The 12,981-nt window shown below is 41.9% G+C and overlaps 1 protein-coding gene across 3 annotated transcripts; it reads right to left on the bottom strand.

The window, feature by feature from the left end:
- Positions 1-1,571: 1,571 nt before the first annotated feature.
- azi2 (5-azacytidine induced 2) lies at positions 1,572-12,146 on the bottom strand. 3 transcript variants are annotated; one of them, XM_047598506.1, is made up of 8 exons: positions 12,008-12,146; positions 10,172-10,425; positions 9,418-9,534; positions 9,041-9,146; positions 7,726-7,859; positions 7,371-7,435; positions 5,618-5,742; positions 1,572-3,042 (listed from the first exon to the last, which is right to left on the bottom strand). In XM_047598506.1, exons 2-8 carry the CDS (start codon positions 10,388-10,390, stop codon positions 2,594-2,596), a joined length of 1,215 nt encoding a protein of 404 aa, XP_047454462.1. In that variant the 5' UTR covers positions 10,391-10,425; positions 12,008-12,146; the 3' UTR covers positions 1,572-2,593. The 3 variants fall into 3 exon arrangements, with proteins under 3 accessions (XP_047454462.1, XP_047454464.1, XP_047454463.1); XM_047598508.1 differs by having other exon boundaries at positions 9,047-9,146; XM_047598507.1 differs by lacking the exon at positions 12,008-12,146 and adding an exon at positions 11,421-11,973.
- Between the last annotated feature and the right edge of the window lie 835 nt (positions 12,147-12,981).

Raw genomic sequence — 12,981 nt, 5'->3', positions numbered from 1 at the left:
ATAAATAAATTAAGAACTGCATCTTTAAAACAATCCCAGGTTAAAACAACCAGAAGAATAATACAAATAAATGCATCGTCACACATTTGTATCGATTTTTACGGTGCATCCTCACATCCCTAGTTCAGGCCGTGTTGACCTTTTTTTTCCTCAATCGCCTCGATTCCCTGAATCACAATGAAATGTAGTTGTGAAAGCACGCTAACATTCTCTCATTTAATGTGGTGCATTTATTGGCTTCCATTGCATTGATGTGGCAAATTTGGTGAAAACTGTTTTTTTTTTTTTTTTTTTTTTTTTTTTGTTGAGCACCTTAAAATTCAGACCACATCTACTGGGTTAGCAAATGAACTGCGTAATTGTTGCCGTGAATAAGGTTCAATGTTACAAATAATAACCACGGTCGTTTTTTTTTATTTATGCGTCCAAAAAACTAAATAGGGCACACTACGCTGTCAGTGAGATACAGGAATACGGTGTCCTTGTAAATAACCAAGTAAGTGCTTCTCCTCTCTTGTTGGTGAGTTTTTAAAACTGCAATGCAGATTCAATTTTTTATTATTATTATTATTATTATTTAAATGATTTTCAGTTTAATATTGTGATTTAGAGGAGGGCAGGGCGTCGTCACATTGAACCTTCGACACTGGGACTTGTTTCAGCCTCGTAATGGATGGTGGGGCTGCTCTGTCTTTTAAAACGGTGGACAGGAAGCTACAGACAGAGGAGCCTGACACGGTTGCTTTCCGTTCATTCATTTATTTGATCATATTTACAAACAGTCTGAAGTGCAGTAAGTCTAAAATATAATCCATATCTACTGTACATTGCATTTTGGTTTGCAAATTGTTTACAGAAGTATGAAACTACTGCTGTAAAATAACTTTTCTTAAAAATTAAGAACAGAAAGGTCACAGTTATGAAACAGAAGAAAATGGCAAAAACAAAATCAATTTCGACAACCATGGGCCTTTGTGCTTTGTGCACCAATACTTGAAGTCACAGCTCACATTTCCTCCGGTTAATACGATGTCGTCTAGCCACTAACGCAGCTTAAACACATCAGAAGTCTTGAGGGTGGAGTGGAGTACAAACTAAACCTATGGTCTGGAGTGCAAAACCACGTACGGCAGCGTACTGAAAGCCACCATATACATTTATACAGATATGCACATTCTTCCCTCTGGTTATCTTGTAATCTACTCATTATATAGTTTCTTTTGTACACACTTCAGATTATAATCTCCCGACTCCTGCCACAAGCAAGAAGCGGGATTTTACACCACTGCGCGGAAGTTAGGTACAATATCGATTGTTTGAAATAACCACAAGCCTCAGGTGATTTTCCAACATAATCAGATTTCTCAAAACACAGGGGAGTATATGGGGGTCGTATTCCATGCGTCCTTCAAAATTAGAGAGCCTATGAACACAACGCACAGCTTTATTTCTACATGTAGCTTCACATCTGAGGAAAGAAAATGAGGATCTTGGACTACAGCAGCAGGTCTGAGAAAATGGAATATGTGAGGTGTCAAACCATGAACGGTTTAATAAATTCTGATGTAGGCGATGATTAAGCACTTTATTTCCGAAAGCAGTACATTTTTAAATTTAAAACTCCCACTTCTTTCTCATTATTGAATCGTCAAAACAATCTAAATGCTCGGGTAAGCGTGGCTAGACTGGCAGCCTACTTTCACGTGAATCCATAAGGATTTCAATAAACATTGTTAAAGGGGGGGGAGAGAAAAAAAAAAAAACGTCAAAGTTGTAATTTGGTAGCTGTTGAACTTTGGAACGATAATCTGCAATTATCCTACAGGTACTGTATGTCCGTCTCCGCCACGATACAAAAAAACAAGCACATCGAGTCCTCATACCTAGACGAGTCCTTCACACGGTCATGACACAAACATGGGACACCATACCTTTTAGAATTTACAGTGAGCAAATGTAAAAAGACTTGCATTGGAGGGAGTACAGCTATACAAATTCTAGCGCTATGCTGCGGCTCCAGTGGTCGCCGGCCACGGTACGTGGAGAAGGAGGGCCACTGCGCCCCGTTAGGTTTATTATGATGAGATTGAGATGCAGCCAAAGATGCCGGCATACTGATCTGCACACACAGGCACACTGTTTGATGTGCGCATGTATGTATATATATATATACACACACACACACACAAGCACACGCACTCACGCACAAAATAAACTGCTTGTATGCATGCTTGCACACACACACACACACACGTATGCATGTGACTACAAAGACACATACACGTGGACAAATTATTTCTTCCGTCGAGGGTCTGTCGTCAACGTTTCCTCTGCGGAGATATGTTCACCGATGCGGTGTGCAGAGATGGCGAATTAATGAGTTCGTAGTCTTTACCTCAAAAAAAGGCCTCGTCTGGCCTCAATTAGTCCCCACAACCAGTAGGTCCAGTCTGTTTCACCCCGGGGGGGGGCGGTCTCATCAACTTAAGGCAGGTTAGGTGGTAGCTATGTGGCAGGGTTGGAGAGTTCATCCGTTCTTCCGTTTATTTCCCGCCCGGTTCTTTGCGGTCGGCTCTCCCGTCGAAGTTCGTCTTTAATAGGGCTTGGCCCACTCTGTGTTTGGAGGGCTCCTGGGACAGCAGTTTCCCATCGAGGAGGAGGAGTTAGAGTTAGAGGCAGCGGAGTATCCCTCCCAGAACATGGCGTCGCTGGGCTTGGGGGGGCTGGGGAAGGACCGCGAGCTGTCGTCCAGAGAGGCCTGGTTGAGGGGGGGGGGAGGCAGGACGACGGAGCAGGGGTCGCTCCCGACCAGGGCCTCCCCCGAGCAGCTCTGAGACGGCCAGGGCCCGTTGTACCAGCAGTCCTGGCCCAGGCTGTCGGGCAGGACGGAGCCCGACGGGCCGGCGACGGGGGGGCACGGGCGGCCGGAGCACGAGGGGAGCGGGGGGGCGCTGGGGGGGCGAGGCACTGGTGCCCGGGGAACTGGGTGGTTGTTGTTCTTCTCCACGTCGTCCAGACACTGGATCGGAACGGTTGAGGCAGCTGGAGACGGAGGGAGGGAGGGACGGGCAGAAGGAGAGGGGGTAAAACGAGGGGTAGAGGGAAGAAAGGCGAGCGTGAAAAACGGTGGAAACAGGATGACGTGGAGAATTTAAAAATGATAATGAGGCTCGACTACACAGACTGATTGGAGCAATGTCAGTAATGGAAGCAGATGCATCGGTGGCAGTACGGTTTACTGGACTTTGGTAATATTCTCACCACAAATATTATTGTTACATTGGAGTATGATGGTAGCACTACTTACAGCTTTAGCAGGTGTTACACAGAAACTACACCATCAGGTACTGACAGCTGGCATTAACAAGCCTTAGTCAGACCACCTACCACTATGAATTTACACCCATTGATTCTTAACCTTTTCAGGAGTGCGGCATCCTTTTGAGGATAAAAATATTTTATATTTTATAAGAGGCGTCATTAGTCAGCAGCACATTCTGCTTGATTCTGTTTTTTATTATAGAACCTTTCTGTAACCCCCAATTTTAGAAAATGTCATTTTACAAAGCCCTCTTAAATGTTTGACAAGACAGCTAAGGATTATTAAAGTTATACGAATAATCGGAAACAATTATTTTTTTTATAAACTGATAATCAATTTCCATCCGTCTAGTAATAAATTGCACATTTTTAAATTAACTTTATTTGTTTTTCATCTAGTTTTAGAGGCACATTTATCAAAAACTGGTTTAACTTTATTATGTTTATGTAAAATCCCTGCTTTTTCCTTTAATAGCGGAAAGAAAGTGGTCCTTTATTTTTTAGCAGCACCTCTTTGCTCACTTACACACGGATTTGAGCCTCAACTTAAATTCTAAGGTGCGTTCAGCAAAGCTTTTCGGTCTCTGACTGGATAGCAGGCCTCGCGGAGTAAGAGCAGAGTAGCGGTGAGGCAGCCTACGTGCGGTACATTAAAACCTCTGCGCCGTGTAAATATCCGAAACATTAACTGGGCTTTCCTGTCGAGACCAAAAAACCCTGACGCGTAAACAAAGCCACTCTTTTATTTCATACCAAACCACATGACCTAATCTCACACACATCATTGCTTTGCTATCAAATCATCATGTTGAGCGAATAACAAAGTTTGAATGAGAGTATCTGCTCCCGCTTTATTATTTGTTTTTTTTTTCCATACCTCTCTCCATCCACACATCATCTATCCATCCATCCCTCCCTGCTATGCTTCCATGAGACGGTCTCCTGAGTCTAGGATTTGAATAAAAGTGATTCCAAAGGAGGAACATTAGAAGAATACAGATGCACAGTATGACTGAATAAATACATAGCACCCCCCTGTATCCCCCACCCCCCACCCCCCACCCCCCAAGCTCCCTCCCTTTGCCACTCCCGCGTTTCTTATTTCACATCATCTGCCTCATCCAAGTTACAGGATTACCCTTTTATTCAGTGGAATAAATAGGCCAAGATTTATTTTCTTGCCATATTTCGTTCTAATTTTCACCTCCTGGTCCCCTCTCCCGGCGCTCCCAGGGAATCGACAACAGAGGTAATCCCTCCTAGGTTAGCGTACATCATCACAGGGGGAGAGCAATGGAGGGATAGATCACTTCATGATGACATGTTTGAGCACTTTGGTAATATCGCACCGTTATATAAACTGGTGACTGAGTAGTAGTACTCTGGAGATCTCCCTGAGCTCGACAGGCAGCAGTGGTGACCCCCTTTTCCTTTTAGTTCATTAGTTTCTGTGCATATAAAGATTAAGAGAAGGTTTTAAAATGTCAGGTCACTTAAATGTGTTAATGTCTGTATTATTTAGCCCTACTATGTTATTTTTTTTTAATCATTTTACTGCTGTCATAAGATTATATTTTCAGTTTGTAGTTGTAGTATAATGCGAAATATGTGTATGTATAGCATATAATTGCATATTTTCTTGTTAAAGGTGTCCTATAATGGAACATACTCATGCTCTGCTCATTTAATGGTAAAGGATGAGGTGAAAAACGAAGACTGTGAAGACTACAGGCAAATGAAACTTATATAAAAGCAAAATCTCCAATTATGGATTTTTTGCAATGGAAAAATATAAAAAAAAAAACAATTATGGAACCAAAATAAAGTATGATAAAAATGTGAGAAACGTATAAATGGTTAAAACTTAAGCGGTTATCTAAATGAAAAAGTGTGCCTGTTTTTAGCCCATTGACTAAAATGAAAATGAACCACAGTCTCAAAATGAAAACACAGTTGAATCAACACAGAATATCGTAACCTTCATGAAGATTAATTTAAAAACAAAAAGATAAAAATGTGACAAATATTCAAACAATTAAAACTAAAGCAGAATATGAACTGGGTTCTGAAAGTAAACATGATTTCCTGAACAAAGATCTCAAGCATGCACTCACTCTGTGGTAACTTTCGTTGATCTGCTATAAGAGAATATAAGGGTTGTGGTGAACTCCTTTCTCTGTACATTTATACAAGAACTGAGGTGTTGTAAGGCTGATTATCACAAACAATAAAATGGAAACTAAGCATGGAATGATATGTGTTGAAATATACACCGGTCCCACGGACTGTGCCTCACCTTGTCTTGTCTCACTGATCAGTGGCCTGAGTTTCCTAATCAGGCCTGTTTGGTGCTTCAGCTCAGCATGGAGGCGAGTGATCTCACAGCACAAAGCCGCGTACGTCTGCTGCATGCTCCTCTCCCTACACGCGAACACAGCATCACGTTAAAGGTATTATTGCTCACCTCACAGTTTCAGTTTTAAAACAAAAAACAACGCGATCGGGATCACTGTTACTCCTGAAGTCAAGGAATTTGACAGAGCTCACATGTGAATTTTGTCAAAATTTGTGGGATATACAATTATAGAATATACTGAATAAATTACAGACATTCCTGAAGAGGCTTGTTACTAAAGTGACAACTGTTTTATTTTATTTATTTAGTTATTTGCTATTTGATTTGCACAATAATTACCTCTTCACATCAATAAAGCACATCTAGGAAATATTTCAGAGACTTGTAAATATATGAATTTATTTTTAAGTCTTTGCAAATGTTTTTCTAAAATAAAACAGTAGATAAAATTATGACAGTGAAGACTTTGTAAAGATGGCTTATGTAAGGATGAAAAATTACATCTGAAAACATGAAAAGAAAACCTGAAAAACATTAACACTGCTAAAATGCTTAATTTCATCACTTCATCACTATTTATACTGAACAGAAGGGTCCAGTAGGGTTTGCTCTTGAATAAAAATCCGTTTTCAGGTTATTTGCATGTCACGGAGGCTGTGCCGTGCAGCGCTGCGTAAATGTATGAAGCTACACCCTCCTCTAGTGGACAAACATGACAACTACAACCCACTGCCAACGCACACAAGGAGGGAGCTACTGTCACAGTCACAACACGCCTACATGTGAGTACACGTGATCATGATTCCTGTAGCTTATTTGTGTAGGTTTTGAGTTAACATCAAATATGACTCAAACTGAAACAGTTAACACAGATGTGGACATGTGGTATACGAAGGCGTTCTCATCACTGAATTTATGTAGTCGTAGAAATAACGGCACTCACAAGCTTTAAACTGAAAGACTAAATCAATTAAGTAAATTAAACCTGAGCTTGTGTTTTCTGTAGTTTCTCTTTGTAGCTACATCGGGGTAAAAAAGTCTCATCTGCGGTATTTACATGTTTTCATTGTTATGAACTGGGTGTCTGTAGTGGAACTACAGGCACCAGGCACAAAAATGTTTATGCAGTTTCTATTATCTCTAACAGATATCCGGATGGGAATGTAGAACGCTACACTGTTCAGAGATTCCTGCTGAGATTCCGATTCACGTTTAACTGGAAAAGCACCAGCTGGCTTTTATTATTAAGCGTTCACGGGAAATTCAACATATTGTCAATAAGCATTAGCGCAATCAAAAATTAGTGCGCGTATCAGTGGTCGCTTTTGTTCATTTCTAACAGTGGATCAGTTTGAAGAGAACACTGGGTGAAGAAGGAGCAGCCACAGTGAGCTGTTAGATGAGGAGCTGCACACCTCCAACCTCTCAGTCAGGTGACCAACTCCTTTCACTATGTCCCATGAGCATAAGGATGAAAAAAGGCCAATTATTGTCACTGATAATGTTTTGCTTTGCTACCCAGACAAATTTGATCTGTCGAATCAACCAACACTGAAATTACTTTATTAGTTTTAAAGTTTTCTATTGATACTGTTCATGTTAAAGGTTGCTTTGTGCGTTTGTTGTTACCTAACATGACGATCGAGCACTGAACTGTCAGCCACGCTTCAATGATATTCACGAGACACTATACCTTGCATTAAGCTTTGCATCACTGGTCTGGTCCAAGTCTGGTCCGTTAAGGCCATGCGGTTCCTCCTAAAACAGAGTTAAGTTGTGCACAAAAAACAGAGTGGAGGCGCCGTTTGTTGTTTATCATCATGTAACTGTGCCTCCTCCGCTCACCGTCCACCCATAAACATTTCCCTCGATCTTTCAGAAATTAACTTTTTTGCTGTTACAAGCAGGAGCTTATCCACCCTATCGTCTTTTCACCCTGCCCTAAAACCTAAAAAAACCCAACAGTTTTCTTCTCCGGCCCCTCTTTTCTGACCCTTTCTTTATTTTATCAAATGCCCTCTCCTCTCTCCAGCCCTTCCTCCACTTACCGCACTTCTCTCCAGTAGTCGGCTGTTTTCCAGTGTCACCCTCTCCAGCTCCTCCTGCAGTTTGTGGATCTTCAGCTCCGTGCTGACCCTGTCCACCTGCCAGTAGTCCTGAGGGCTGTTCAGGCTCTTCATCACTGGACACACAGACAGACAGACACACATTTATTTTTTGCCAACGATTAAATAGAGCAGTTCGCAGTCTACTCGCTGTTGTGTAGGAGATCAACATCTAATCGTGTGTTTTGGAATCGCTGTCATCTTGATTAACCAGTTGCTAGTTTCCTACTTCACATTTCGGACATCAAGGGGAAGCTAGGGGGAAATTTAGGAACGGCAACATTGTATTTCTGCCATTTGCAGATGATGTGGCTGTGTTAGCTGCACTGGGCTGTGAATTTCACAGCATGTACTAGAGTGTTTTGTCTGAGAGGCCAAAAGGATGAGGGTCAGTTCTCCATTAGAAGGGATTTTCCACCATTTGGGATGGGTTGGGATTAAGGTGCCTATACCAAAGCCTAACATGCACCTCCCCCAGAAATGCGACAAGTCCTATAGTATTTGGTCCAAATATCAAAATCTATGTGGGTGGACTGGCACAGACAGTTCCCCCTCCTTCTGCCTCCTTAACACCATGCATTAATATGCACTTCTGTGTCTCAAACGTAGTTCCAATCACGATGAAGAAGAGCAACTCAATAGACTTGACCAGCTGCCAAGCAGCAGTAACAGTGTGCTTACAGAATGATGCCGACACATAAAACATAAGTGTACAGTACATAATAACGAAGCTGTGGGCTACATAGGTTTCACGTAAAACCAGTTTGTAAGCACAAATCTAGCTCTAGAGACAGTTTAAAGATTTTGGACATCTGGAGAACTCTGAGCAGAGCTGTTGCTCCTTGAGCCTCCTCATGTTAAAGGTTCTGGCCCTGGTTGCTGACTGGTTTGTCTTCTTCTGGAAGTGGACCCAGAGCCACCTTAGACATCATCTGGTTTGGAAACGCCTCAAAATCTACCAGGAGGAGCTGGAAAAGGGGAGGGACGTCTGAAAACTGCTTAGTCTGCTACCGCTGTAACCCAACCCCAGGTAGGAAGCAGAAATATATGGAGAGACTTCTAATAGTAGGGTATTTTTGGTGTTAACTCAGAGGCCAATTATTATAATTATAGAATGTTTTTGTTGGTTATATTGGTTTGCCTCTCACAGGTCTAAAAGTCTTTTCCAAAAGTACAACCAAGTGAAGTTAGAGCATAAAATAACTTCCATTGCTCATTCAGCGTTACAAAGAGTAGAAAGCAGGCCTCCGTGCTCTACCTGTACCTTGGCTGGTCTCCATCTCCGTCTTCAGCTGCAGCAGCTCCAACTCTTTGGCGTGAAGCTGCTCCGTCAGCAGCCTCTCGCTCTCACTCTTCTCTTTTTTCTGACGGAGAAAAAAAGGACGGTCAGGTGGAGAAAGGTTGAGTCAGTGTTCAAACTGGTGCACCACAGCCTTTCTCTTGCTGTCCCCAGTACATACGTGTTGTAGTTTCCAACCGTATCATGCTTTGGTTCTGACAAGGGTAAATTCTGTTACCACAACAAACCATTTTTTTCCCTTTACGTTACAAGTGAAACATGTTTTCATACATGATCTCTGAGCCTGGCTCATCTGTGTCAGTACGAGGGAGGTTCAGTCTATTCAGAACACGCACCAGTTTGTTAAGCTCCATCTGCAGGTCCTCCTTCTCTATATAGATACCACGGTAAGCACTGAAGGCCTTGTTCACGTACTGGGGACCTTCTGATGGGAGAGCATCTGGCCTGAAGTGCTACAGTGGCAAAAAAAAAAAAAAGGAAAGAGAGAAGGGAGATAAGCATCGGTTCATTTAAATTTTTTGTGGTAGGAAGTTACTTTCCTCCCACCACATCCTATCTTGGTAGGCCATATGCTGCAGAGGATAAAACAATAACACAAGCTTCTCATTTTATGCTACCATTAGTATAAGACATTTCCTATTTAAAGAGCCCTCCTTGGATTTCACTGCCTTCTTTTTTAAATCCAATCTCAGCAGCATTTCCCTCTGCTCTATGGTGCTCCAACGAAACGTTTGGCATTGCCAGACTTTTCCAGACTTCTCCTCAAGTCTTAGACACCGCAGATTTATGCCTCATTGTTTTACAGCTTTGACTATAAGCCAACAATATTAATGATACTGGCGTGCAGACTATCCCACAGACAAGTATTTTGCAGTGCGACACTGAATTCCCTGACTATTTCTAAACTTTTGGCCAAGCATTTTGTGACGTCTTGCACGATGCGAGAAATCGGTTTTCATTCATCTTTGTCCGTAGCTCGTCTAACCTAGGTCACAGTTCGTTTAACTTCATTTTTCCCCAAGCTATTGCTTTCTTTCCTCTTCCCTCTGTTCCAGCAGCCCCCCTTTTCGTTTCCGTTTTCATCTATACCTTGTCCTCTAGCTGCTTCACCCTCTTCCTCAGCAACGTATTCTCTCGCTCCGTGTCTCGCAGCCTCTTCTTGATGTCCTCGTAGGCCGTGACTAGGGCGAAATGGGAAGCAACGGATTCATCGCCGGCACACACCGACACAGGGCTCTCCCCGGCAGCGGTGTCGGCCGTCTCGTGTTTAAGGATGAAAATGTCATCATCCATTGTGAGGGGCTCCATGCCTGCACAGACCTACTCTGTAGCAGATAGAAGACCTAGGGGTGACAGAAAGTGCAGTGTTTAATAAAGAAAAAAAACATTGAAAATATAATAATCATATGAATATCATCTTAATTTTATTTTAGGTTTTTGTTATATAGTGAAATTTCCCATTTTGGGATTAATAAAGTATTTAACTATCTGTAATAAATAATTAACAACCACTCTGCATACTATTCTCAACACTACAACTTTATCCTTCTGTGAACGGCACTCTCCTAATTGCTTTACAGAAGATCTTCTATTCGACGCAAATCCACCGTTCGATACCAACAACAGCAACAAAAAAATAAAGCGCTGCCGCGGTTTCATATTAGTTTCACAGATCTCTGTAGCTAAGGCTTTTTTAAGAGCCCAACCTGCCCGGCTGTGACACACAATGAAGTTGATGAAGCAGATTGTAAATGAATGTCAACATAGGCGAGCATACACTTACACACCACGTACAGACTTCAAACATACGTGACCTTCACAGGTGAGAGTAAACCCCTGAAGATTTAAACCAAAAATCATTAAACTGTCGGTGAAACAAAGCATATGACAATGTGAATATGTGTGAATATACTTGGCAATAAAGTCTTTTATGATTCTGAAAACTACCATCCAGCTGTTGTAAAGGGAGTTTTGCAATTTGTGGTTGACAAAAAGTTCCCGTACATTAAGGCTTACTCCCATGACCTTTGCTCAATGGCTGCCTTACAGTCATCTGCATGAAGTAGTGCATGTGCATGTGCAGGGCAGACTGACCTCAAACTGACCATTTGTTATAGAGAAGTGACAGTCTGAGAGACACTTCATCTAAGCAATTTAACCGGGACAGCTCACAAAAAAAACACTTATGGTGAATCCCACACCCTCCGGGACCCTTTCTCTGTCGACTAGAGACGGTGCAGCCGGTTGATGATGTCAGCATGCAATGATGCAGCAAACACGGAGCCAAGTTTTAATCTGAAGGCCAAAGCTTTCAGAAACACAACTTTTAGCAAAATACCTGAGCAGAATGTCACGCCGACGGCACTGACGCCAACCAACAGTAAAACAACAAAAGCAGAGGCGCTGGCTTTAATGGACGACTCCGGGAATGAAATCGAAAGCGACCCCAACAACTAAAACGAAAGTCAACACGGAGCCAAACAAGACAAGGAATGCGACGTCATGTGGTTACACTTCCTGGCATAAAACAAAGGAGCTAGCATATAACTGGCTAAGCATAGCAATGGACCTCGTTTCGTACGTAGAGGCAACCAAAAGCAGGTCATAATCGAGATGTAAACAATCAATGAATCTCGCCTGTAGACGACGCTAGCGGTTGTGTTGTTAGCTTCCGTGAACAGAGCTGACAACCTACAAGCGACACTGACAGCCACTTCTCCGATAAGCTACGGAGTGAATAACACGGTCATAACACAGCGAGCCCAAGAAAAAATAAATAAATAGATAGGTGTAGCAACAGCTATGGCGATCAAAACGATCGATCTGTTATGGTGACAACAGCTAGCTTGGTTGGCTAGCGTCTCTTGGCTAGGTGGAGCAAAGTGAGTGCATTTTTTTTTTTTCCCACTATCGCCCTCCACTGACCGTGTTAAATGCTCTCCTCAATTACGTGTCCACCGGCCACATAGGATGGTCATTTATTCGCGAAAAACAGAAGGCCCGTTTCTTGGAGAAAAGCAAAGAGACAAGGCTGGACCCTCGCACCGTGCCTCCTGCTCTGAACTGACAGGTGAGGAAACAAAAACTTCCGGGAGTCACTTGACGGCCGAAGTCGTTTCAAAATAAAAGCAAAGTATGAAAAACTGGCATGAAACGACCCAGTTCTCGGTGAACTACCACAATATAACCAACAAAAATATTCTATACTACTTCGCAAAAGACAGGATTTCAAGCCTCGACAGGTAAAAGTAGCAGCAAAATGTGGTTAAACCGTTAAAGCAGGCGTACTAGTTTAACCACTCTCAAGGCTGGATTATGATGTGTGTAGGGATAAAACTGAGTTGTCGTTTTTTTTTTTTTTTTTTTTTTTTTTTGTTGTTGTTTTTTTTTGTGAGATGTAAAATAAAATCATGTTAGAAGTTTGAAGGTCAGAAGCCAAACGTACTTCAATAATTTGTTGTATTTTTAAAAGCTTGTCTGTTGTGTCCAGTCTTCATTTTTAAAAATATTTCCATTTTAAACATGGTGGAGGAGATTCTTCACGAACCCTAAGATCCCCAGGCTCAAATCGCCTGATTTTCCCCAAGGTTTCAACCAAAGGTCACAGAGAGGGAGCCCTTTTTCTTATTATTGCCCTAAACTCTGGAACAGCCTATATGAGGGTCTTAGGAGCTCTAAATCTATTCACCTTCAACTGAACCCTCAATGATTTTTTTTTTCAGTGCTTTTGCTTGAAATGCGTTTTTATGTCTTTATGTTTTTATTATTTTTTTATGTTTCATGCTTTTATTTTGCTTGCTTTTGTTAGATTTTTTAATACATATTTTTATCTTATTTTTTTTCTAAGACATGTCTTGATTGTCTTTTCTGTTCAACACTTATTATTATTATTAACAACA

The sequence above is a fragment of the Mugil cephalus genome, chromosome 11 (genome assembly GCF_022458985.1).
Source record: "Mugil cephalus isolate CIBA_MC_2020 chromosome 11, CIBA_Mcephalus_1.1, whole genome shotgun sequence".
Classification (NCBI taxonomy): domain Eukaryota; kingdom Metazoa; phylum Chordata; class Actinopteri; order Mugiliformes; family Mugilidae; genus Mugil; species Mugil cephalus.
Note: the sequence above shows the minus strand (reverse complement) of the source record. Positions and strands in the feature narration are given on the sequence as shown.